Source organism: Poecilia reticulata, chromosome 18 (assembly GCF_904066995.2).
Source record: "Poecilia reticulata chromosome 18, P_reticulata-male-v2, whole genome shotgun sequence".
NCBI lineage: Eukaryota > Metazoa > Chordata > Actinopteri > Cyprinodontiformes > Poeciliidae > Poecilia > Poecilia reticulata.
The window spans coordinates 490,391-516,955 of NC_088847.1; the positions used below are offsets into that span (position 1 = coordinate 490,391).

The 26,565-nt window shown below is 39.5% G+C and overlaps 1 protein-coding gene across 1 annotated transcript in view; it reads right to left on the minus strand.

The window, feature by feature from the left end:
* Window positions 1-26,565, minus strand: part of pde5ab (phosphodiesterase 5A, cGMP-specific, b) — a 174,574-nt gene that overhangs the window by 12,772 nt on the left and 135,237 nt on the right. Inside the window, exons 13-19 of the mRNA XM_081599054.1 lie at window positions 19,189-19,335; window positions 14,564-14,689; window positions 12,780-12,874; window positions 12,600-12,687; window positions 8,651-8,751; window positions 7,563-7,640; window positions 7,173-7,236 (exon numbers count right to left, since the gene is read on the minus strand). Of these exons, the coding sequence (XP_081455180.1) occupies window positions 7,173-7,236; window positions 7,563-7,640; window positions 8,651-8,751; window positions 12,600-12,687; window positions 12,780-12,874; window positions 14,564-14,689; window positions 19,189-19,335 (699 nt within the window). The remainder of the gene's footprint in view (window positions 1-7,172; window positions 7,237-7,562; window positions 7,641-8,650; window positions 8,752-12,599; window positions 12,688-12,779; window positions 12,875-14,563; window positions 14,690-19,188; window positions 19,336-26,565) is intronic.

Below are 26,565 nucleotides of genomic sequence, written 5' to 3' on the forward strand. Positions count from 1 at the left end.
CGCATTCTGGCTCTGTCCACTAATCCAAAACGTCTGGAGAGAAACAATCACCAAACTGTCTCAACTCTCTGGCCACAACATCCCACTATCCTTACTTGGTAATCTAGATGAACTGAACATGAACTATAAAACAGACACCAACTGACTATGTTCTGTGTTTTGTTTTTGTGTTGAATGTATCCATTTTAATGTATAAGTCCTTGTTTGTTTGTGCTTTTGTGTTTGCTTTGTTTTTTCCTCCTTTTTGGTTTATAATTTCTATAGCTGTTATTTGTTCTATTATTTGGTTAATTATTTTGAGGATCAATACCCCTTTTTGCTTTTGGTCACTCTATGATGTTTGTTGTACATACACTAGAAAAAAAAGTCCTGGTGCTGCAGTACTGGTGACTGGTCTTGGTCTCAAGAACACTTTCTCGTCCACGTTTGTACTCAGTCTTATGTTGGTGTTGGAGATTGAGGACTTTGGATTTTATTTCTAGGCCAGTCAAGAACACAATTGTGGAAATATCACTAAATTGCTAGAATATTCTCCAATTTATGTGTTAATAGGAGAAGATGTCTGCAAAATCTTTAGTAATACAATTTAGCTACATAAATCATGAAGAATATATCTGTAAAACAAAATTGAGGAGAAGGCAATACAAATTTTGAAGGTGGGGACTATCACAGCCTTTTATCGTCACTAAGAAGAAAAGCACAAGGTAAGGTAAGTAATGCTAGGAAAGCTATCTGTCTAACATAAGCAATTCTTTACCCGGCCCTCACACAAAACGATGTAGTGAATATTAGCTATACAAGTTACCTGTGTGGTATGGTTTACGGTGCTAGTTTCTGTTTCTTGTCAGCTGTTTACTATCTAATGTCACCTAATATTAGTGTGGGTGCTGGTCTTGACTTGGTCTCAGCCCCTAAAAGTCTTGGTTCTGTCTCGGTCTCAGTACACAGTGGCAGTGGTCTTGGTTTTTACTTGGTCTCAGGTTAGGTAGTTCTTGTCCACTTCAATGGTGTTCTAACTACCATATGTTTAAAAGGTCATCAGAGATTGGAGTATTATTTGAGCTTTAGAGATTTAGCGCCATATGCAACTTTGAAACAACTGAAAGCCTACATTGAGTATTTCTACGGTGTGATATTGCAAATTATGATATTTCTTATTTAGCTTAATAAATTACGGAAGCGCTTTGCTATCACGCAGAACTTTTTTTTTCAAGCTCTATCACATTATAACATGATACGTATCTTGTAAAAACATGATAATTTTATGTCCAGGAAGTGGCAGTATTATGCTAGACTAGTACATTGGCTAACAGGAATTGGTCGAGTTTCCCTTCATGTTTGGTCTAAAACAGAGGTCCCATTCTCGCGGCCCGCGGGCCAATTGCGGCCCACAGGACGATGTCTCGTGGCCCCACTGTGATATGACAGTATAATATTAGTGCAGCCCACAGAGTGAGCGGACCTCTGAAGGAAGTCCCGCCCGCCGTTCCTCGTCATGGCTGACATTCGGTGCTAGGCTAAGCTACACAGACTTCATGTACACTACGCTTGTAACAGTGTGGTGGATGATGGACCAGTCCGGTACCAGTTGCCCTTCCCTGCAGTCACCATTCCGGTACTTTCTAAGATTAACAAATGCCACGATCAAACGCAGAGAAAGACAACTGCTACTGGGCTGCTCGTCATCCGCTGTGCTGTTGTGACAAGTAGAAGCGGTAATGACGTCATGCGTCGGGTAAATTCAGTTTGAGACCCCTGATCCAAAACATGGAGAGATATGGATGCTGCTTTGCACTGTGGTTGAAACCACTAATAGCATGCGCAATCTGATCATGATCCTAAACAGAACGGGGCTGCACAGAAGGAAACATCAGTCCGATCCTCCAGCTGTGGCGGCGCTCCTAACTGACTGTCTGGATGGAAGCTGAAGTTGGCTTCCGATTGTAGCTCCTGATTCGGGGAATGGCTAAAGAGCAATTATAACGGAGGCTCAGATGTATATGCTGAACATTTTCTGTTCAGATTTTTATTGAACAATGCAATAGCTGAATAACGGCAAAAGGCTGTCCGTAACCAAGCAACCGAAATCAACAGAAAACAAGTTAGTGGCAAAAGACAAAACAAGATCCTGTTAATCATTCTTCAAAATATAAGACTTCCTCTCTCTAAAACAAATCATGGTTTGAATTTGATTATTTTTCACATCACTTTTTTGTAATTATGTACAATCAAGTTGAATTCGGTGAATAATAATTATCATGTAAATTATGCTTAATGTATGACTGTAAATAAGTAACTAATGATGGACAGGGTTTCCCTCAGCGTATAAGCCTGGCGGCCCGCCATGCTTTACTAGCCCCGCCGCCAGGCTAAGCGTTGCTTGTTTATGTTTCTAGGAAAATAATAATAATAATAATCTTTTTTTTTTCAAGCCGGCTTGTCTCTGTTGCTCTTAGCATTTCACTAGCAGTGCAGATTTATTCCTAAAGGATAGGTTTATAGTTTATGCCGACAGCGCGCGGACTAATCACACAGCTGCCTCACGCGCTGCTGCTGCTTTACCTCAGCGGGATCGCACGCGCCTCCTTTCACTCAAACTGGACACAGGCTGACCTGTATGGATATTTACCGGGGCCGTGCAGAGACCACTAAAGGGGCAGGAGCTCAAAAAAAAGGGCCCATCTAACCTCATTCTAGGACAGAATATTAACAAACAGCTTTCAGAGTTTAATAAACAATGATAAATTACAAAATTGTGAGATATACAATCAAAGCTAACGAACATCTCCATATAGAGCATAACACTATGCCTATGTAAGATATTTTATTAGTAATTTCTTTCTGCAGGTCTATTTTGTTATAGGAAAGTTTTGCAATATTCAAACCCACAATTTAGCAAGATATGTAAATCAGAGCTGGACCACCAGACATATTTTGTCTTTACAGAATTACACTATTAAAATATAAACAAGGGCACAAAGCAACCTTTTAGTGACTGTAATCTATAAAACAGAGCTGCCTGTTTGCTGCAGTGGAGATGAAGACGGTCCATTCAGGAAAGCAGAGCTGCAGCAAACTTTAACATGGAACTGCAGAAAAAAGAGAAAAACAAAAGCAAATATTGAATTGTTAATGAATGTCACCATGAGAAAAGCCTACTGAGTTTTGCTTAAAAAAAACTTTTAAAAAAATTTAAATCACACATTTTTGACTCATGCAAAACAAACTTATTTGTGCATGTCAGAAATATTTTCTTAATATTCTAAGTTTTTGTTTGTGATTCTCACATGACGTCATGGGCAGAGACTTAAATCACAACAAAAGATTTCTGATGTGTGCAAATAAATGTTTGTTTGGTAAAAAATTTGTTATTTAAGTTTAAAAAGTCTTTTAAACAAAACTTTTTTTTTTAAAGGAATCATTACAATTCCAAAAGTTTTGATTACTATTTTATTTTACTTAACTGAGGTTAGTTTTTTTTTCCCATTGAATAATTAGGAAAAAAATTTAACTTCATACTCTGAACCAGACCCTAAACTTAAAGTCTTTGTTGAGTTTTTCCCCTTCATTAATGTCACTTTTATTACATTCATTATATCTATCATGGTAATTCAGGGTGAGTTATTTTTAATTCTAAATTAATATCCTTATTGGACTTTTATTTAAGAGCTATTCTCCTTCAAGATACATTTACCTAAAGGTAGAATAAATGAAATGTACATTATGCAGCAAAGGAAATTAGAAGATCCGACATATATCCATTATGGAGATGACAGGTTTTGGACGGGCGACGTGCCCCATTGCATAAGCGATACTGAAGAATGACTGATATCATTAAAGATACAGGGGAGAAGCTGTTAGTTATCTAGCTTTGCTAGCAGCTAGCTAATAGCACAACAACAACAACAGCCTAATGTCTGTCTGATAAAAATAGTGAATCGATAGATAAGAACAGTTTCTCCTCACCTGGCTGTCTCCTCCCCTCAGTAGTTCTTCAGAGAAAGTCAGACGCAGAGGCCTGTCAGTGTCTGTTGTATTTCATTACCTCTCTGTTTAAACCGCGACTCCGAGCTGAAGCAGAAACGATACTTCAACGCTTTCTGTCATCTGACAAGCAGCAGGTCTACTCCACTTTATTCACCAAAAACGATTTTTTTAATTCATCAAAAACTGTTCTGTAATCTGGAACGTTCGCTACGTTGAGCTCCAGTTAGCCGTCTTATCTCACTGCGCGAGAAGCAACTGAGTCATGTGTCACGAGCAAAAGGTCAAAGGTAACAAGGTGACCGAAGGGCTTATTATGTTGTAAAAAAAAGAAACAAAAAAGCAAATAATTTTAGCACATGTTTTTATGTGTCAGAAGAGGGCTTAGGAAATAATAATGAAAAACAAATAAATAAATTGGACCAAAAGGGCACTTGGGGGCAAGGAGCAAAAAGGGCAGGTGCTCAAGCCCCCCCAGACCCCCCCTCTGCACGTGCCTGATATTTACATCAGTTTACCAGAATAAGTTGACGTAAATATCAACTTACTTAGGAATTATAATCTTTTGGAGAACTGTAGGTAAGAGTTTAAAACCCGCCGTGTTAGCTCTGGTTGCGCAGCTCTATGTGAACCGCAGAAATAACTTGTAGTGAATTCAGAGCTGCGTGAAGCTGACACCCCACCCACGTCCAAAAATTCAGCAAATAGTCTGAATGGTTGGTGCTCCGTTTGTGCAGGTTTGTGAAGTTAAAATTGTCGTTTGTGTAGCTTTGGTTTCCTAAGTGAAGCTTCGGGCGATGCGGCCGGGAGCAGTGGAGAACCGCTGGTCGACATTAGCGTTCATAAATCAGATCAACCTTAAGCTAAACGGTGCTTACTCCACGGAGCTCGAACCATCTTCACTGCGGTGGGTGACCGTGACGTCATCGGACAAAATTATAATGTTTAATTATAACGACAATTTTAACTGCACAAACCTGCACAAACGGAGTGTAACATAGTTAAAATGGTTCGGGTTAAATCCTGCTAAAATGCACCATCTGCTGGTAAAAAGTTGTATTGCCTTCACCTAGAAAGAGCGGGGTATTATGGGTAATGAGGATCACCGACGAGGAGCTTGTTTTATGCCAGAGACTGACTTTACCTCCAGGCCCGTTCTGTAAAATGCAGATAAAGAATTAAAGAAACCGCTGATGCCAACTTGAGCAGCTCCTTGTCATTCATTGCTACACCGATAGAAGCCACCAGAACCACACAGGAGCACCAACCATTCAGACTATTTGCTGAGTTTTTGGACGTGGGTGGGATGTCAGCTTCACGCAGCTCCAATTCAGAGGTCGCGTTGTGAAGTGGTGAGAATAATTCATCTTTGTAAACAAACAATTATATGCGGCGTTTCCATCTCAACACGCTGCCCACCGTGTGGCTCTTTGTCTGTCTTCCCCGTAAAGTTTATGTCTGTGGATAACGAGCAGCGCTAACCTCATCATGCAGGTTCAGCTGGTGAGGAGCTTCATGCTGATTTCATATTATTTTATTATTATTTTTAGTATTATTTTTCTGGTTACACGATGCATTAAAACCATATCAAATGTTTGTTTGTTGTCTACTTAGAGTTAATGAGGCGGAGATCTGAGAGAAACTCGTGACTGTCAGGCAGGTCGAGTCCCAGAAACTCGACCAACCAGAATAGTTTCTGTGACGATTAAAAACTCAACAGACACTAAAGTTACATTAGCAGCATTGAATTAAATCTCCCGTTTGTTGCTCATCTCTGCGTAGTGCAGCAGATTACCTCATCATGCAGGGCCGGTCCAAGGCTGTATGAGGCCTGGAGCAGAATTTTATTTAGGGGCCCCTTTTGTTGCTAAAAACATCAGCACCTCTAACAGCTTCTGTGTTAGATTTAGTGAAATATGGGAGAAGGGAGTTTAATTGGCCATCCTAAAAAGCAATAAGTTATAATCGCAGTTTACTAATTTGTATTTGTAAATTCAAAGATTAAACTCACAGCATCAGATTGTTGCTATGGTAACAAAACAATCTAACTATGAATATTGTTCTATGAAGTTTTACAAAGTAAACTTGCCAGCTCCTTAAAATCTTGCATTTAAATGTTAAACAATTTAAATTCATTTAATTTATGTATGCCTAAACAATTGAATAAAATTTAACAGCATTGATCATCTCAATAAATAAGTGTTACATTTATGTATCTGTGGTCTGTTTTAAAATATTTGCATTTATGGGGCCCCTGAAGGCCTGATGGAGCCGCTGACTTAATTTGGATTAAACAGAAGTGCAAATTTGTTGTTTTTAGACTAGTTGTGGGTTTAATTAACATTTCACCGGAGATCTTTTCCCGTAACATATAATTAAACAGTAATACTTTTACATTTCCTGTCAACTTAACATCTTTTACTACAAAAAAACATGGTGGACCACCGATGGATCTCCTCGACGCCCCGACCGCTGGGCTTAGCAAGTTTTCTGGGGGAAACCCTGATGGAAATTTACTTAACATAATGAAATGATCTGTTCTGCTTTTAAAACAAACATACATCGACACTTCAAATCTGGACTAGATTATTCTACCCCAATAACAAAATATTTCAAACCTAGTGTGTTTTGTGAAACCTTTATTTGAATTGTGAAACTTCAGTAATGAGCAATTTACATCTGCATCTGGAATGGATTAGAAATGAACTATCACGTTTGCAATATTTGCTATTATTTCCACTTTCTGTTTTCTTTCATTTGCCTGCCTTTCTGTTTGGCTGTTGTGGCTCACAGGGATGCATCAGCTGGGATAATGATGCCAACAACTTTTCAGATTCAGATTTATCGTCATGCAACATAGCACAAGAGATGAATATCTATTCCAGGTCGGAAGTGTCTAAGTATGTTAGCTTTAAAAGTATAATAGATTAAAGATGCTTCCTGGACATAAAATTATCACGTTTATAAAAGATACGTGTCACGTTATAAGGTGATAGCGCTCGAATTTTTGTTTTTTCTCCGTCATAGCAATGCGCTTCCATAATAAATATCAGGCTTATGATGAGAAAGAATAACTCATCCATTGTCATTCAGAAAGCAGCAGTTAGAATAATGTTAGGTGACCTAAAGAAAATAAAACACAACAAAGAGACAAAGGTAAATCTGAGTAGATGATTGTTGTTTTTTACCCTTTTTTGAACCGGCCAGGGTTTAGTGATGGCAGAGACGTCACACGCAGTCATCAGCATTGACCTGAGGGAGATGAAGGGACACAATATAAACGCTGTCACATGATGGTATAAACATAACTTCATGAATATTTGACCTACATTTTTAATTAGGTGTATCAGAAAAAAGAGGGTAAAAATACAAATACACAGTACACTTTTCAGATCAGATTTTTCCGTTAAAAAAATTTTAATCCAGATATTATGTCTGCATTTTTACATACATTAAACATAATGTACTAGATTTTTGGCTACAGGGTGAAGAAAGAAATAACTAAACTAATCCCAGACTAGCCACCTCCTGCTGTTAAAAGTTTATTTACTCCTTTCAAATTCAGTCTTTTTGTTCACCTGAGCAGGTCCCTGTGATGGTCATCCTCCCAAACAAACTGGTTGTTCTTGGTCAGCTCAAAGAACTCTTCTCGTCCTCTGACGATACACGCAGATGAAAAGCAAAAAAGTTAAAACTGGTGCATCCGCTACAATTAATGAAATTAATATTTTAGCAAACTTTTATACACTAGATTGTTTCAAAGTATTTCCTGGTTTGCCTTCACCCACATATAAACTTCAGTGATATTTTGTACCTAATCCACAGGCGTCAGTAGGCCTGTCACAATAAATCAATTAATCGGATGAAACAAATTCAGTCATTTTCATTTGCATAATTTATCATTTTTCTCCTTCTACCAAAAACTGGATGATAAGAGTCTTCAATCTGGTGTTTTGGTATTAACTAGCCCTTTTTTTGAAGGACATAAAAAATATGACTGATAATTAATTTATTTGTTGTCCTCTGTTGTTTATTTTGGATATTTATTTAAATATTCATTCAAATTTAAAGTTTACTCATCTTTGAGAATGTGTTCTTGCATTATTATGCCTTTACCATTATATTGCTTGAAAATTGTCTGAAAGCAACAATATTATGGTTTATCGCAATAACTTCTGGGACAAATGATCATTCAGTAAAATTTGTTATCGTGACAGGCCTAGGTGAAAGGCTTCCTTTACAAGATCTTCAACTTTTCTGGAAAAGTTCTGCACAGGTTTTAGGAGTGTTTACAGAAATGTAGACCTTTCTGTGACCTTTCGGTCACATTTCTGAGGTCAGACACCGATGGTGAACAAGACGGCCTGAGTCAGTTTCTGCTCTAATTTATCTCAAGTTGGTCTGCATTTAACTTCCCCGTCCTTGTCTTTATGGACCTTGTTTTGTCACTGGTGTTCAAAATGTTGGACACCAGTGACCGTTGGAACAGGAAGTGACCGTCCTCAATCTGTTCTTATGAAGTTGGGATTATGAAACTGTTCAACATGTCTTGGTATGGGGTGAGCAAACACGTTTTGGGTGACAGAGTGAATGTTTTTAGCTTTAGACCAAATTACCCAGCACACCTCCCGCTGGCCTGTCTAGAATTGTTTTCTCTGGTACCCACTTCATATACAGGGCGAGGTCCGTAGCCAGTATTGCCTGCTCAATCATCTTCAGAGTGGTCTTGTACTCTGACAAAGAGAGACCACTGAGGATCTGGTTTCCCTGGAGAAAGAAAACTGTGTGAGTGTAAACATGCTGCATGTTCTTGTTTACATCCGGAAATTTGGAGCACAACACTGGAGTACAAAAAAATATTCTTTTGCTTGTCATCCACAGCTGTGCTGCTGCAGTAGAACAAAAAACCTTTGAAAAACAACTCCAAACCACTCGTATGCTCCTTTTTTCTCACTCTGTGTTGGGTAAGCTACATGCAGACCTGTTACCATAGCAACTGACTGACAAACGCTCCACTAGTTTATCAGGATTCAGCAAACATTTTCCACACAAAGGACATAACATTTAATCCGTTACATTTTAATGTTTTCAGGTTTAATGTTTATTTTGCAATTATTAATAAGTCTGAATACAGCTAATTCAAACACCTGCTTTACTGATGATCTGTCAGAGTTAATGTGTAGGACGCCTTCTTTTTTTTTACTGAACCAAAGCACACCGAATTCTGCAGCACATCTACATGTTAAAGCTGTCAAAGTCAAGCTAGCATAGGTGACCTACTTCACTGTCCCTTTCTATTTTTTTTAACTAAAACTTTTTCTTGACCTAAAAGAATTTGATACCCTTGGAGTTTGCTATCTTAAGTCAAATCAAGTCAAATAAGTTTATTTATATAGCACATTTACAATAACGTCAGCTGACCAAAGTGCTTCACAACAATAAATAAATAAATGTTAAATTTCATTTATTTGTTTATTTAAAACATGGTAGCTGTAGCATGTAAACAAGGACAGCAACAGACATTTTTATACTAGAGATGGGCCGATCAATCGGCCACCGATCATAATCGGCCGATTTCCGTGAAAAAGTGTATGATCGGTGATCGCCGATCACGGTCTCTTGTTGCCGATCACATAAACCGATCACCTGCATCTCATTTCTCAGCCTGCCTGTGCAGCTGGTCTCCTCTTTCCTTCACACTGCGCAAACGCGCAGCAACAAATCCTAAGCGATGTGGAACTATAACGCACTGAGTGAATGGGGAAGTTTGCGTGTTGCGGCGGAAAATTGAAGCAGGTCAAAATGCATCAACACAACGAAGCTAATATGACATAAAAACAATGCCATACTTGACGGAGTTTGGCTACATCGAGGCTCACTGCAGTAAAAAAGGAGGATCAGATAGCAGGTAAAGCAGCGCACAGCTACAAACACTCACCTGGATTAGCATGACGGTCAGAAAGCTAAACAAATAACCTGGAAAATTATTTAAGTCTTCGAGCTGCAATGTAAGACGCTGGTTCTGCTCTCGCTGTTGAACCGCTGCTACGCTACAGGTAGTAATATTTCACAGACGGAGCGCCGCTTCTGCTCCACCTGGTAGTGACTCTCACACCGAACCTCTGCTTAAAGCTGCAGCGTATAACTTAAAAAAATTATTTTTACATACGTATTAAAACTTATGCTGTCCTAACATGAGACAGATAATCTCTAAAAAAATAATCGATCTCCTCCCTGTTCTGCATAATTACTCCGCTCAGTCAGAAACGGCCACTCAGAACTAGCAGTAATCAGCTAGCCGCCATGCTATCAGGAAGTTTTCATTCAGTAACTCAGGATTGTTTATTGAACCTGTATTTGCCTTTGAGTGTAACGTTTTACAGTTGAATTCTTAGGCAATGTTGAGAGGTTTTATTTTGGCTCTTTGCATTATTTAGCCTCTTCAGAGCCTCCAAATGTTATCAGTCTGTTAAAGATAGTATTATTGATAGCAGTACAATTTACACAATGCCTGTTTTGTTTTTTTCTTGGAAGAAGTTATTAAAAACAAGTTTTTGTCTAAATTAAGGTGAATTCATGGTTCCTTTTTCCACGTAATGTAACCGGTAGTGTTTATGATTTAAAAAAAAAAATAAAATTATGTGATCGGTATCGGTGATCGTATTGGTGATCGGCCCCATGGGTGATCGGAATCAGACGGAAAAAACCTGATCGGCACATCTCTAATCGATAGTAGCCACACAAGCACACTCACTAGAAGGAAACAAACACACCCATTACAACACTTTCATTCTATTGGCTGAGAGGTTGCGAGACGACTCTGCCAAAAAGGCAGTTCCATGTTTCGTAAGTGAGCAGAGAGTCCAAGCAGAGACTAAGATCATTTCTCAATACTCAAGAACGCTGGTTGGCAAGTATAGCTGGAAGAACGTACTACTGAGTACAGGAGTACAAGGACGACAAATGGACAGATACGACCCTAATAAAAAACCTAAATAACTTTCCCTTTAATAATTACATATCATTTCATTTTTATAATTATATATATAATAATATATTGTGGGGAACCAGTTGCTGGAGTCTTTAGATCAGAGGTTCAGTTCTCGCGGCGATTCGTTACATGCTGCAGCTTTAAGCAGACGTTCTGTGTGAGAGTTCACTGCCAGGTGGAGGTTGAGTGGTGCTCCATATATGAAATATTACTGCCAGTAGCATGTAGTGGTGGTTCAACAGTGGGAGCAGAACCAGCATCTTCCACTGCCAGCTCGAAAACTTGAATTATTTTTTGGGTTATTTGTTTAGCTTTCTGACCGTGATGCTAATCCTGGTGAGTATTGGTGGCTGTGCTCTGCTTTACCTGCTGTCTGGCCGCTCCGGATGTCCTTTCTTTTCTACAGTGAGCCTCGATGCAGCCAGACTCCGTCAACTGTTTGTTTTTTAAATTCCACACTAGATTCGTTGTGTTGATGCATTGTGTCGTGCTTCACCCCAGAGGTAATTTTCTGCCCCAACACGCAAACGTCCCCACTCACTCTCAGACTGTTAAAGTTCCACATAACAGGATTTGTTGCTGTGTGCTTGTGAATGTGAAGGAAAGAGGAGATGAGCTGCACACGCAGGTTATGAAGAGAGATAAAAGTGATCGTTTTGGTGATCAGCAACAAGTGACCGTGATCGGTGATCACCCATCATACACTTTTTCACGGAAATGGGACGATTATGATCGGTGGCAGATCATAATCTCTACTGTAAACGTAATTGGAATTTATAATGACAACAATACATAAAAATTCTTATAAGAAATGTATTACAATAAATGACAAATGACAAGTAATGCCTACCCCTAGTAGGTATGTCTCATCTTGGCAGAAAAAATAAAGATTGGCCTTTGCTGAAAGTTTGAATTTCATTTGACCCCTTCAGCTCTGTTAGCAGTTGTTTATTTGCATCAACTGTCACTGGATGTAAATGATGTGGTGAATCTTTTGAATTGTTGGAGCTCAATCTGGTGTTATCGTTGTTTTCTCCTGGTCAGTTAATGAATTTAGGATAGACATTTTTCATCTTTACCGTTTACAATCAAGCTTGATTTAGATCTAGCTGACTCCATTTTTTTATCACACACATTATGACACAGTCATAATGTGTGTAAATATGAAAATATGAAATCCCCACATTCTCATCCACATAAGACCAGTGAGCAAGTAAGAAAACCACTCATACCTTATGATACACATGCTCACACAAACACACCCAATTTAATTCATTTTCAATACAGTTTACTTATAGTTGCCAATTCACAATGCAGCTCATCTAAAGGCACTTTACAAAAAACGTCCCAGCACACAAATCCCATTGCTGCACATTTACCTGTGAATTTGGTATTTTGGTATTAATTAGTTATTTCTCAATCTAAACTAGAACTATTCTCAAGCTTACTCTGTGTCACAAACAGAGTTGCTCTTTGAAAGTCATGGCCTTTTCCTGTGGTTGTAATTTATGTACAATTACTTAAATGTGAGCAGATTTTAATTTTTCAGGTTTGATGCCTTAGTCATGCTATAAAAATAAGATGTTGGACTGAATATTGTGTTTGTTTATGTGCGTATACGTACAGGGCTATTGAGGATCATGAGGCACTGGTCAAAGTGGTGATGCTCCATTGTAGAGTGACAGTACAGCTGGGCCAATGGGTGATCACTCCTGGACAATGGTGACATAGCAGTCACCTGCACTGTAAATCCACTGATTACATGTATGGCCTCCATCTCACCCTTTCTGACTTCCTACTGTACCTCTGTATGTAGGAGTTGTTGACTCCCCTGTGGTCCAAGTCATGGCAGAGAGTTGCAATCATCAGGGCCAAGATCTCCACATCATTCAGGTTATTCTGTCCAAAAAGGAATAGAATTACTTCCTTAGAACTGCTGCCACTGATTATGTCCATTACAGAAAAATTAGTGACAAACCAGTCAATACCTAAAGAAATACTGTAGATTATTAGAAGAGGAAATGTTATAAGACAGTCTGACTCTTTGAAGTGAAAACGAAATAAACAAAGAATGACTCAAGACTTTTGCATACTACTCTATAGAAGCTGTGAACACCATGGCAAGATTTTATGTGGTTATGTTTTTAGTTGTGCTACAAGGAGTTAGCCTACCAGCAAAGCTATTCAAGCCTACATAGTATCTCAACATGTAGCAGCAGCACAGACATCCTCAATGCTCATGTCAGTATCCACAGGATGGCCTTTCTAAAAATGTCTGGTAACACTTTATTTGAAGGGGTGTAAATAAGAATGACATGACACTGTAATAAACATGTCATAAACACCCGTCATGAACATGAATAAGTCTTCATGAATATTTATGACTGTTGTCTTAAAGCGTCATTCGGTAAATTATGACACTTTTAATACAAAGTTGACATTATTCAAATTGTCTTTGTTATGACAACTTGACATTAACCAAGAAATCATTACTGTTTAAACTTTACCTTTAATAACATAAAGTTACCTCATTTCTAAAGTGCAATCAGTAATACTTTTAGAACAAATTTATATCAGTAATAATTTCTTGGTTAATGTCAAGTTGTCATAACAGACATTTTGAATAATGTCAACTTTGTATTAAAAGTGTCATAATTTACCTAATGACGCTTTATGACAACAGTCATAAATATTCATGAAGGCTTATTCATGTTTATGACAGGTGTTTATGACATGTTTATGACATGTTTATGACATGTTTATGACAGTGTCATGTCAGTCACCCCTTCAAATAAAGTGTTACCAAAGTTCCATCAATGATCAACTCTGGAAAGCTGAAAGCCAAGAATAACGCTTTGCACCAATCTGATGGTGAAAAAGAACAGATTAAAAACTATATCTAAAATGTCTGTTTATTTAACACTTTGCAGCAAAAAAGGTTTTTGAATCAAAAATGTTTATTTTGTCAACATAGGAATTAAAAAAAAAAGATTAATTTCGATTAATTATAGATCCTGCAATTAACTCAATTAAAAATGTGAATGGAGTGAAGCAACTTATACAATGATTTTTATTCTACAAAGGAGTTTGTACTCTTCTCTCAAACACTGACAAAGCAATGGAAATGTAATAATTTCTAATCTTACAGATTTAATCTATGGAATAATTAAAAGAAAAGTTTTTAAATTATTCTTTTATTAAAAATGGCATGTTGAATGTTATTTATACAAGTCGTTGAGGCCAGAAGGTCTCCTCACCATCACTCCAATTTTTAGCTCCCTCCACAGATCAACACTTCAAAACATTAATATAACTTCTACTCCCAGGAAATATGGCAGTCAAATAAAAACAAAATCTTGATGTGAATAATTTTGGACTTAGCTGTATATTTAACCCTGTATGTAAAATACAGGGCTAAATACTTGTGTCTTACTAGATAGGTAAGAGACAAGTAAACCCAGTTCTCATGATTAAATATCGTTCAGAATGGATATTGTAGCTTTATACAACCTTATAGAAAATGGCCCTGCATAAATGAGGGTGTTGCTGAGTGTATGAAACTGGCATAATTGAAAAATCAGGACCTACCTGTAAGCGTCCTGACTTGAGCAGAGCAAACATGCACTGTGCTGTGTTGAGTGCATGTCTCCAGTTGTGATAGGCCACACTCTTCCTGTAGTTCTTCCTGACACTCAGAACCCACTGGCACAAGGCCTGTAGAGGATAAAAGAAGCAGTAAAAGTTTGACAACCGCAAAAAACAGAGGTCCTGCTGGAGATGACACAAACTTTAATCCATAGTTTATTAAATCAAAATCATATTTCTAAAGTTGCAAAGCTTTGTGTAATGCAATTTGCACATGAACACAAGTTTAAAAATTCAGAAAACAGCATTTTAATTCATTGCAACGTTGTGCTTTAGATTTATTTTATGTTCACAACAGAAAAAGGGTGTCAGTCGAGGCTGCACATTATTGCCAATATTTATCTTGTTTTTTGCTTTCTTGTAAGTTGTTGCCATAACAGTTTGAGTATAGGTCAATACCTGGGTGGTCTATGTCCAGAGCATGTTGTTTGTAGAAATCTTTGATCTTAGTTCGTTTTGAAGATAGAGAGCTGAGGCTGCCGTGCATTAGAGGAGCCAAGACACTAGCTGTTTCTGGAAATGTTTTTCATGCATATTTTGGAATATTGGACTAGAAAAGGTCAATGGAAATAACTTCCTCAATTTCACAAAAACATTTTTACACTCGCTTGACGTGGTTTTTGGCTTTTCCAAAAAAGAGTTAAAGCGCTAGAGGAAAGATGGAACTGTCGAAAAAGGAACTTTTTTGTCATCTGCAGGAAAAGTTCCTACATAGAAAACTTTCCAATCCACTGGTGGGTCTGTGCCATATCAGGGAACAAAACTCCAAACCTGCAGCACAGAGGTGCAGACTCTCCAATTTGCTGAAATATGTGGTCCTGTCAAAGTATTGCAAGCTACATTTTATCTACAGCCATGAGAGGACTGTCAACGTCTGGCAAAATTGTATATATATATAAAATTGTATAATATATATATATATATATATATATTATTATTTTTTTAATTCTTTTTTGCAACACTTTAAGATTAGCGTGACAATTGGATCGGAACAAAGCTAATGACCACGTCAGAGTTCTCTGTATGTCACGTTCTGTGCTCCTAAATCTTAAAGTATTTTAAGCAATAAATGCTACAGAAAGCTTGTGATTATCTGAGGTTGTTCAGTGTCTTTGGCAAAATTCATTGCCCATTTCGAGGCTGAAACACCAGCAGAGCAGCATTCCTCCACTGCCAGACCATCACTGTACAGGAAGTATGGAGAACTCTGAGGGCAGTGAACCTCCAGAAAGCTTCTGGACCTGATGGTGTGACAGGGAGAGCGCTGAGGGACTGTGCAGATCAGCTGCTGGGGTTTTTTACCAGCATCTTTAATCAGTCCCTCACCCAGTGCTCCATCCCACCCACAATGCTTAAAGTCTTTCATCATCATCCCTCTGCCAAACAAGAACATTAGCAGTCTCAATGACTACCGGCCAGTGGCACTAAGGGCCATCCTCATGAAGTGCTTTGAGAAACCACACTCTACCCCCACCAGTTTGTATACAGAACCAACTGGTCTACAGAGGATCCAATCGCTACCACTCTGCACACCACATTGACCAAGTGGAACAGCAAAGGAGCTATGTGAAGCTGCTCTTCCTGGACTTCAGCTCATTTTTAACACCATCATTCGGAGCAGACTGGTGAGGAACCTTGGGGATCTGGGTGACTCCACAACATCTACTGCTGGATCATGAACTTCCTGAGAGTGTGATCCCACCTGTCCTCAGCACTGAGCACCAGCACCAGCTCTCCACAAGGATGTGTTCTAAGCCCCTTACTCTACTTTCTCTACACCCATGACTGTAGCCCCCTGAAGAACACCATCATAAAGTTGCCCAGTGGTGTCCTGTGCTACTCTGTGGAGTTGGTGTTGAGCCATGGCATCTTGCTGTGGTTCTCCAGCTGCAGGGTGGCAGAGAGGAAGCAGCTCCAGAGGGTCAGAAACCACCCAGAGACTGATTGGCTGCCCTCTTCTGTCTCTAGAGGAGGCGTACCAGAGCAATAAAATCAAAAACAGATGCACTGATAAACAGTTTCTTCCCAAGAGCTGTTGTTGCCCTGACCACAGCTAATTCATCTAAAGTATGATCATCATTTATTTATTTATTTATTTGAATTATCTTAGAGAGTTGCCAGTTTTTGCATTTTGTTGTGCTTTCTTTCTTGCACAAAATATGAGAGCATAACACACCTGATACAGAGTAAATGTTACACAGTGGAACATTTTATTTTTGCATTTGATTTTAGTAGTGTTTTGCCTCAGAGACACTCTGAACTGAAGTCTGGTCGTCTAATAAGGAGTAACTGACTGATCATGCAGGTGTCTTGATGCCAGATAAAAGGATGCGCTCCAGGACAAGGAGCAAGAACCCACATGTTAGGTGCAGAGTCATGGGAGGTGGACGGACGGCCAGCACTGATGACCAGCATCTTCCTGGAGAGGGCATGTCATACCTGAGGAGTGGAGCGGTTCCAGAGTGGCACAGAATCAGCTGTGTGCGGACCTGAGGAGTACGCTGCAGGCAGATCACTACGGTCGCAAGCAGCACAGCAAGTGGGGCTCAATCAATGGCACCAGGTATCAAATGTGGCCCTTCACCCGGTGACTTTTACAGACAATTGTTGGACCATGGCAAACACCTGGAAAAGAGCTGTTTTATTGAGCCTACCTTTGAGGCGATTTAGCAATAAATGACTTTCAATTTGATGTTTGTTCCTTGGGTTTTTGAGTTGCTTGCTCCCCCTTGTGTCTAAGACTGGGGGTTGGAACCACACTGGTCACATAAAGTAAAGCATCACTGAAAGCAAGTAGGATTTTACACAGTGCTAAGCAGGACAAACAGACCAAACTTGGCTATTTGAGGTGTTAGTGCAGTCTGAGTGAAGACTCAACCCTCTTGCCATAAATTGGTGTTTCCTGCTGCTCTATGTGCTCATCAGGAACAGTATGCAGAAATAATTCAAGCAAGGCACCACAAGAACTCTACAGCATTACTCAGCTAATCAAATTCTGGCTTATTTTCTCCATAGTAATCATAAAATTATCATAGATTAGAATGGATGACTGCAGTAATGAATCTTCTGGAATACTAATAATGTACTATTATTAGTACAGTAAATCTCACCCAGTGTGCTTCCTGGGTGAGATGCTGTGGGGTGGTCAGAGTCTCAGCTCTCCGTGTTAATGTCAAACTGACAGTCTGCTCTGCCTCAAGCTACTCATTTTCTACAATCAAAGCTGTTTTTGTGAGGTCACCCTCCACAGGTATTAACACAGTTAAAAATGTTTCTCCACCCTTTTGCGCACTGTACACATTTGGACCTATAAAAAATACCATTGTGAAGAATGTGTGGACTATCTTACCTCAGACGGGATTTCATTATTTGTTTTACATATTTTAGTTTTGTCTTTCTTTTGTCATTACTTCATCTTTATTATTGGATTGTATTCATTATTAAAACATTTGACAGTATTGTTATCTGCTCTTTTGTCAACTTATAAAGTGGAATGCATATAGCTGTAAAAGACAGATGAATGTAACTAGAAAAGTGTCACTATTTGTTAAAACTAAGTAAAAATGTGTTTACTCACTTTCATGCACTACTGAGAAAGAAGTCAATCGTTTTTGCAATTAATAAAAAAGGGAAACTGTTTACATAGAAGCAATAAACGGTATACACAATACACAACTAGCTAGCGAGAGTACATCAGAACCTAGTTAATTCAAACAAACCTGACCGCTTCGAGACAGAGAAGGCATAGAAGAGGTGACTCAAACATTTGGATGACAGAAAAGTCCCACAACAAAAAAGACTACATAGAATACAAGATGAAATAGTAGTGACACAAAATATAAGACCTGTGATTAACATGTTCAAGGCCAGCTTGCTTTTTTAAAAAATGAATTGAAGACATTGCAAGGAGTTACTTTTAGACAAGTGAAGTTAAGATTTTAAGAACAGACACCCTGTTTCCATACATCACATACAAACACATATACTGTCTGAAGTTAAATCAAACCAAATTTTTCAAGTTTTAGGTTAGTTTGAATTAACTTCAGACAGACAGAAAAAATGTGTATATGTGTTTGTATGCATAATTTTATTTGCTAAAAGCCACTCAAATATTTTTGGCAACTTTCTTATATATTTCTTTTATACATAAAGAAGTGGAAATTAACTATGTCTTATCTATCAGTTCTCCCCTGAACAAGTGTGCTAATACTTGTATGAATATGTAGTGGAGTAAGTTTCACTTAGTTGTTGTTGAGTACTGGAAGACAGAATTATCTGCTTTCTGTTTCAAAAAAATAGATAAATAAATAAATAAAATTATTGCTATTTAATTGATTGGGATTAGCCGGAATGAGGGGCTCACACAACTGCATGCTTTGCATGCTTACAAAGTTAGGTATAGCAATTGTGATTAATTACAGTGCCAGAGTGAGAGTAATTTGATTAAAAATGTAAATCTATTGACAGCATTTATATATATATATAATTAAAGAAATCCAAGGTATATAGGAAACTTAGAGAAGGATAAGGAAATATATTAACTATACAGAATATATGCAAGTTCTTACCGTGTACTTCATCTGGAAGTTCTGGATCAGTTTGAGGTCAATAAACATGCGGATAGTAGCCAGGGTGGTTTCAGTGTCTGACAAGTCGAAATCACTGAAACTGAAGTCCAGCAGATGCAACGACTGTGCCGAAGGAACTGTGGTCACCTGCAAACACCAACACACTCCCTTAAGTTTGAAAAGATTGCAGAAGTGAACCTTGTGCAGTACTCAGTTGGACATTAACAAGTTGGACATTGTTTTTGATGCCATTAGAAACTCAATAAGGTCTTTATGAAGGTTTCTTGTCTTGCATTGTCACAAACGGCATGTAGTGGCCTCAGAAAATCAGGCATGTGTCTGATCAGATGATTCAGACTTTGTGGCGCCAAAGGGAGGCCCCTCATCAGGCTGTGCTGTTATCACAATCACTTCACACTAAGAAGAGACGGACAGAGCTGGACCTTAGCTGATCCTATGATCCCATTGTTTGAGCTAATGTAGTAGAGATCTGGTTGGCCCATATATTCCCAACAGAACCTTTCCCTCTCAGACTACAGGTTCACTGTTGGTTGCTAGTAGGGGTGCACCGATTGCAGTTTTCTGGCCGATTACCGATCTTTTAAAAAGCCTTACCTGCCGATTCCGATTTTGGCAATACCAATTTTCTTTTGTCTGAAATGTTGCTTACTATAACAAGAAAGTTGCTGAGTTGGCAACAGTGGGGTAACTATTGTTGACTGTAAATATGCAGATATCCCCTGGTGGGTCGGTCTATCAGTCAAACCTTTCTCGTGGGAGAGCAAAAGAGGACAGTGGCTGAGTCTTAGGCCTTTGTTGAGGTAGATAAGATCAGTGGACAAGCTTGGCTGGTATCACTTTATTTGACAGGGTGTGAATAAGACTGACATGACACTGTCATAAACATGACATAACACCTGTCATGAACATGACTAAGTCTTCATGAATACTTATGAATGTTGTCATAAAGTGTCATTTGGTAAATCATGATACTTTTAATACAAAGTTGACATTATTCAAAATGTGACTTTTTTAATATGTCATAATTTGAAAGTTATGACAACTTGACATTAATCTAGACAAAAATGTCTTTGTTAGGGATGTTCCGATCAGGATTTTTGCTGCCGATTCCAATACCGATCACTAGAGATGTGCTAATCAGGTTTTTTCCTGCTGATACTGATCACCCATGAGGGCCGATCACTGATACCGATCACATAATTATTATTATTATTTTTTATCATAAACACTACCGGTTACATTATGTGGATTTAGACAAAAACTTGTTTTTAATAACTTTTTCCAAGAAGAAAACTAAACAAAACAGGCATTGTGTAAATTGTACTGCTATCAATAATACTATCTTTAACAGACTGATAACATATGGAGGCTCTGAAGAGGCTAAATAATGCAAAGAGCCAAAATAAAACCTCTCAACATTGCCAAAAAAATTAAAATATAAAACTTAACATTCAAAGGCAAATACAGGATCCATTACAATAAACAATCCTGAGTTACTGAATGAAAACTTCCTGATAGCATGGCGGCTAGCTGATTACTGCTAGTTCTGATTGGCTGTTTCTGACTGAGCGGAGTAATTATGCAGAACAGGGAGGAGATGGGTTATTTTTTAGAGATTATCTGTCTCATGTTAGGACAGCGAAAGTTTTAATATGTATGTAAAATGCATTTTTTTAGGTTAGATGCTGCAGCTTTAAACAGAGGTTCAGTGTGAGAGTCACTACCAGGTGGAGCAGAAGCGGCGCTCCGTCTGTGAAATATTACTACCTGTAGCGTAGCAGCGGTTCAACAGCGAGAGCAGAACCAGCGTCTTACATCGCAGCTTGAAGACTTAAATAATTTTCCAGGTTATTTGTTTAGCTTTCTGACCGTCATGCTAATCCAGGTGAGTGTTTGTAGCTGTGCGCTGCTTTACCTGCTATCTGATCCTCCTTTTTTACTGCAGTGAGCCTCGATGTAGCCAAACTCCGTCAAGTATAACATTGTTTTTATGTCGTATTAGCTTCGTTGTGTTGATGCATTTTGACCTGCTTCAATTTTCCGCCGCAACACGCAAACTTCCCCATTCACTCAGTGCGTTATAGTTCCACATCGCTTAGGATTTGTTGCTGCGCGTTTGCGCAGTGTGAAGGAAAGAGGAGACCAGCTGCACAGGCAGGCTGAGAAATGAGATGCAGGTGATCGGTATCGGCAACAAGAGCCAATGATCGCCGATCATGCTCTTTTTCACGAAAATCGGCCGATTATGATTGGTGACCGATCGATCGGCACACCTCTACTGATCACCCGTGAGGCCAATCTTCGATCTATGCAGATTACCTTGACTGGCTGTTAATTTTTCAGATTAGGTATAAATGATACCATGTGATCTTCCAAAATGGAAAAATTATCTGGAATAAATTCACATAATTTCAGACGTAAAACATGCAAAACACTCGCAGGCACAATAGAGCAGCTACTCAGTCAAAAGGATAACAGAAAAACCTGCAATCAGTAATACAATATTTAACAGTAAGACTCTCTAAAGTCTAATTTATATATAAATCAAATGAATCTTATAACATTGCCTATATCAAATAATGTCAAGTAAAAAAGGAAACATTCATTCAATGTTAAACACCGGTTGCATCAAAATAAATAATCCTGAATTACTAAATCAAAATGTCCTGAGAACATGGCTGTTTTGTTCTGGTTCTGATTGGTTGTTTCTGACTGAGCCGAGTAGTTCTGCAGAACACAGGAGGAGGCAGAAGAGATTGATTATTTTTTCATTATCCATCTTATGTTAAGACATAGTGAACATTTTAATAATATGGAAAATATTTTGTCTGTTTCACTTGCATGCTGCAGCATTAAGCAAACATTCTGTGTGAGAGTTAAATGTCATATTACATTCATTGTGTTGATGCATTCTGATGAGCTTCAACCCCGGATTTCCCCCCGCAACACACAAACGTCCCCATTCACTCTTAGAGCATTAAAGTTCCACACGGCATCGCTTAGGATTTGTTGCCACGTGCTTGCATAATGTCAAGGAAAGAGATGAGCTGCACACACAGGCTGTAAAGTCAGTTTTGGTGAGACTGTAATCGGTGATCACCGATCATACACCTTTTCATGGAAATCTGCTGATTTTGATCGGTGGCTGATCGATCAGCACACCTAGTCTTCATTATGACAACTTGTCATTAACCAAGAAAAAAATGTCTTTCTTATGATAACTTGACATTAACCAAGAATCATATGTCATAAGTATGTCAAAATGTCATTAAGTGTTATTACACTGTCAAAAGCATATTAACAAAACAGTACTCAATATTTCCCCTTACCTGAAATAAAGTGGAATAGGACCAACAATAAAGATTTCATTAAGCTTTATTACACTGTCAAATGATTGTTAATTCCTCTTACATCAGGGAAAGTGGAACAAGTAGCACCAGTTATGAAGATGTCATTAGGTGTTATTACAGTGTCATTAATATTATCTCTTACCTCAAATAAAGTGAAACAAATAGCAACAGTTATGTCAGGAGGCTGGATTTTGGGTTCTGTGTGGGTTTTGCCTCCCTCAGTGTCCTCCCGAGAGAGCAAATGAGCCTCTGTGGAAGATGCACCTGCTATACATCTTGCACACCTGCAGTTCATCTGGGCTCATCAGTCTGAGGATAAGAGGAGTTGTTGCCAGTGCCTCGACACCTGAGTGTTAGCTTTTATGGTTTCTTCTGAAGAAGTTCCTGGAATCATCCCTTCAAATCCATCTGGTCTCTTCTTCTGGATCACATACCATGGCTGGCAACATTCAACTTCTCTTCCTCATACCTGCGAACCTGTCCTCCACCACCCTGCGGTTGTCCTTTTGGACAGTCTCAGGATCTCCCCGACACCAAGACGCTTCCCCATATGTGCTGTCTCCCCCCACAGATTCTTGTTCTGTGCCACCAGTAAGAATCACTTTTTGGTTCTACACATTTTCAACGTGTCATCTCCTGCCACTCACCACTGTGCACTGTTCCAGTTCCGTCCCCAACTCCTGGCTCCCCGATTTCCCAGACTGAAGACTCACATTCATAATCATCTTTGTACAATAAACTTTATTACCTATTACCTTCCTCATGTGTGTGTTCTGCATGTGGGCAAAGAAACTACCTAAAACCATGACAGAACACTCGGGCCAGACAGATCCCACTGACACACTCAGGAGCGCGCTCTCCGAACAGAATACGCTCATTCAATCCCATGAAGCCGTCCTGAGATCTCTCTGTGAACAAGAAGAAAGCACAAATTAACAGTTGAATCATTTAGCAAAACTTTTACAGAATCTGCAACCATCTCCGGAATCAGCCGACTTCCCCGATGCTCCCTCCGTTACTCAGCTGGCTTCCGAGCCTTCCGCCTCTTTCCGTGACGTTAGCTCACCTACACCGGATATGTATGCAGGTGACGTTGGGCGCTGCTGGGGGTTTCTATTACAGTGCTCATTAGTTTTTAACCGAGCACCTCAGAATTTTTCCCATTATGATGCTGCTAAGATATCATATATCATAGGTCTTCTCACTGGGAAGGCTGTAAAATGGGCTGAAGCCCGTTTCCAGGACCACTCTTGTTTTGGCTGTTCATTTGATGACTTTTTACTGGAATTCAAACAAACGCATGGACATTACAACAGGGACAACATTCTGCAGTAGAATTTGCTGTGGAATTTAGAATGAAGGCTGCAGCCTCTAGTTGGAATTCACCAGCTTTAAAGAGTGTTTTCTTTCATGTCTTCAATGACTCTGTTAAAGACAAGTTGGCACCTTTAAACGAACCCAGTACTCTAAATGAACTCATTTCATTGGCCATCTGTCTGGATAATCGATTAAGAGACCGTAACAGAGATTGATCCAAGCGCTTTTCATCCAAACCTACTTCATCACCGCTTCCTGTAAATCAACCTCCGGCCCTCGCTGCCGTTTCACACAGTGGTCTCGAACTCATGCAAACAGGCAGAACCAGATTGACCCCGGAGGAACGATTACGGCACATCCAAGCCAATCAATGCATTTATTGTGGTTCTCCCGGTCACTATGTTGCGGCTAGTACAACAGCCAAAAGAGACACAGTAGACACAGGAAAACTGACGGACCGTCTCAGGAGAAATTTATGCCCCCGTTTTCTGCTTTCAGCTCCGCTTTGTTTTAATTCTGAATCGATCAGTTTGTCTGCTCTCATTGACTCTGGTTGTGAACAAAACCTAATTGATTCATCTTTTGTAAGCTAGTCTTACATTGAAACCATTCCATTACCTTCTCCTCTTTATGTCTCAGCTCTTGACGGGAGAGGCTTGCCTCTGATTACACACAAAACCAAACCTCTTCAACTCATCTTGTTAGGTAACCATCATGAAGTCATATTCTTTGTCTTCCCCATCTCTCATTCATCCATAGTATTAGGTTTTGAGTGGTTACAGATGAACAATCCACATCTCAACTGGTCAGACTTGCACATAGAATACTGGTCTTTCAACTGCCACGCTTCCTGCCTCCGGTCCACCGTTCCTCAAGGTTACAGCCCGGCAGATCCTGATGGGGCTGACCCTCCGAATCTCTCTCTCATCCCCGCTGAATATCACGGTCTGGGAGTGGTTTTCAGTAAAGGTAATGCACTCTCTCTCCCACCTCATCATCCTTACGATTGTGCTATTGTTTTACTTCCTGGAGCTCCCTTACCCACTAACCGACTTTTCAACATTTCCCGTCCTGAGAGAGAGGTAATGGAAAAATATCTAAGTGACTCCTTAGCAACTGGAATCATTCGCTACTCATCCTCCCCACTTGGCGCAGTTTTATTTTTGTGGGCAAAAATCAGAATTAGATCACAATAAAAAATAAATATCCATTAGCTCTTATATCCTCAGCGCTCGAACCTGTTTATTGAGCAACCCCCTTTACCAAATTAGACCTCCGCAACGCCTACTACCTCGTACGTATTAGGGAGGGACATAAGTGGAAAACAGCTTTTAACTAATAATCGGATATTTTGAATATTTAGTCATGCCCCTCGGACTCTGTAATGCTCCCGCATTTTTCCAAGCACTAATTAATGACGTTCTCTGTGATTTCCTGAATGTCTTTGTTTTCGTGTATTTAATTACATTCTCATTTACTCCAAATCCCTGTCAAAACATCAAAAACACATCCACCTGGTTCTTCAGCGTCTCCTCGAGAATCATCTTTATGTAAAAGCAGAGAAGTGTGAATTTCATAAGACGTCTTAACATTTCTTGGTTACATCCCCGAGGGCGGACAGGTTCACACAGATCCAGGGAAAGTCAAGGCTGTTCTGGATTGGCCCCTACCTGAGACACGCAAACAACTTCAAAGGTTTTTTTTATTTTTTGCTAACTTCTATTGCCGCTTCATTAAAAACTACAGTCAGACCGCAGCACCTCATGGACTCCAGAAGCTAATTCAGCTTTTCCTGACCTCAAAGACCACTTTGCTAAAGCCACCATTCTCATTCAACCTGATCCACATAAACAATTCATTCTTGAGGTTGATGCCTCTGAGACAGGGGTCAGTGCAGTTCTCTCACAATCATCCTCTGATAACAAGACTCATCCTTGTGCCTTTTATCCCCGCAGACTGTCCCCTTCTGAGTGCAACTACAACATGGGAAACCAAGAGTTTCTTGCCATAAAACTTGCCTTGGAGGAGTGGCGTCATTGGTTGGAGGGCGCAGAATTTCCCATGTTGCTCTGGACTGATCATAAGAATCTCTCATACCTCCAATCCGCCAAACGTCTTATCTCCCGTCAGTCTTGCTGGTCTCCATTTTTCTCACGCTTTAACCTCTCCATCTCTTATTGCCCAGGTTCTAAGAATGTCAAGCCGGATGCTCTTTCTCGACAGTTCTCTCCTGATGACCAAGACAAGACCCCTACCCTCATCCTACCTACATCCCAGTTTCACCGTTGGAGCAGTTTCCTGGGACATTTAAGATTCCATAAAACAAGCCCACCTCACTGAACCTGACCCTGGTACCGGTCCCCCAAACAGAACTTTCGTCCACACCTCAGTTAGAGCAGCCAGTACCTTCCGTGGGTTGAGAATGCACATAATTCACACATTTCTGCTGCTACTGGTTTGTCCCCATTTCAAGTTTCCCTTGGCTATCAACCTCCACTTTTTCCTACAAATGAAAACGATCACCATCAGTCCACCGCCGCTGCAAACACATCGGGTCCAGAACCATCCAAGCCTTACATCGCACCTCAAAACAGAACCGCCGTTTTGCTGACTGCAGAAGAATTTCTGCTTCACAATATTCACCTGGACAGAAGGTCTGGTTAACAGCACATAATGTGCTTCTCAAGTC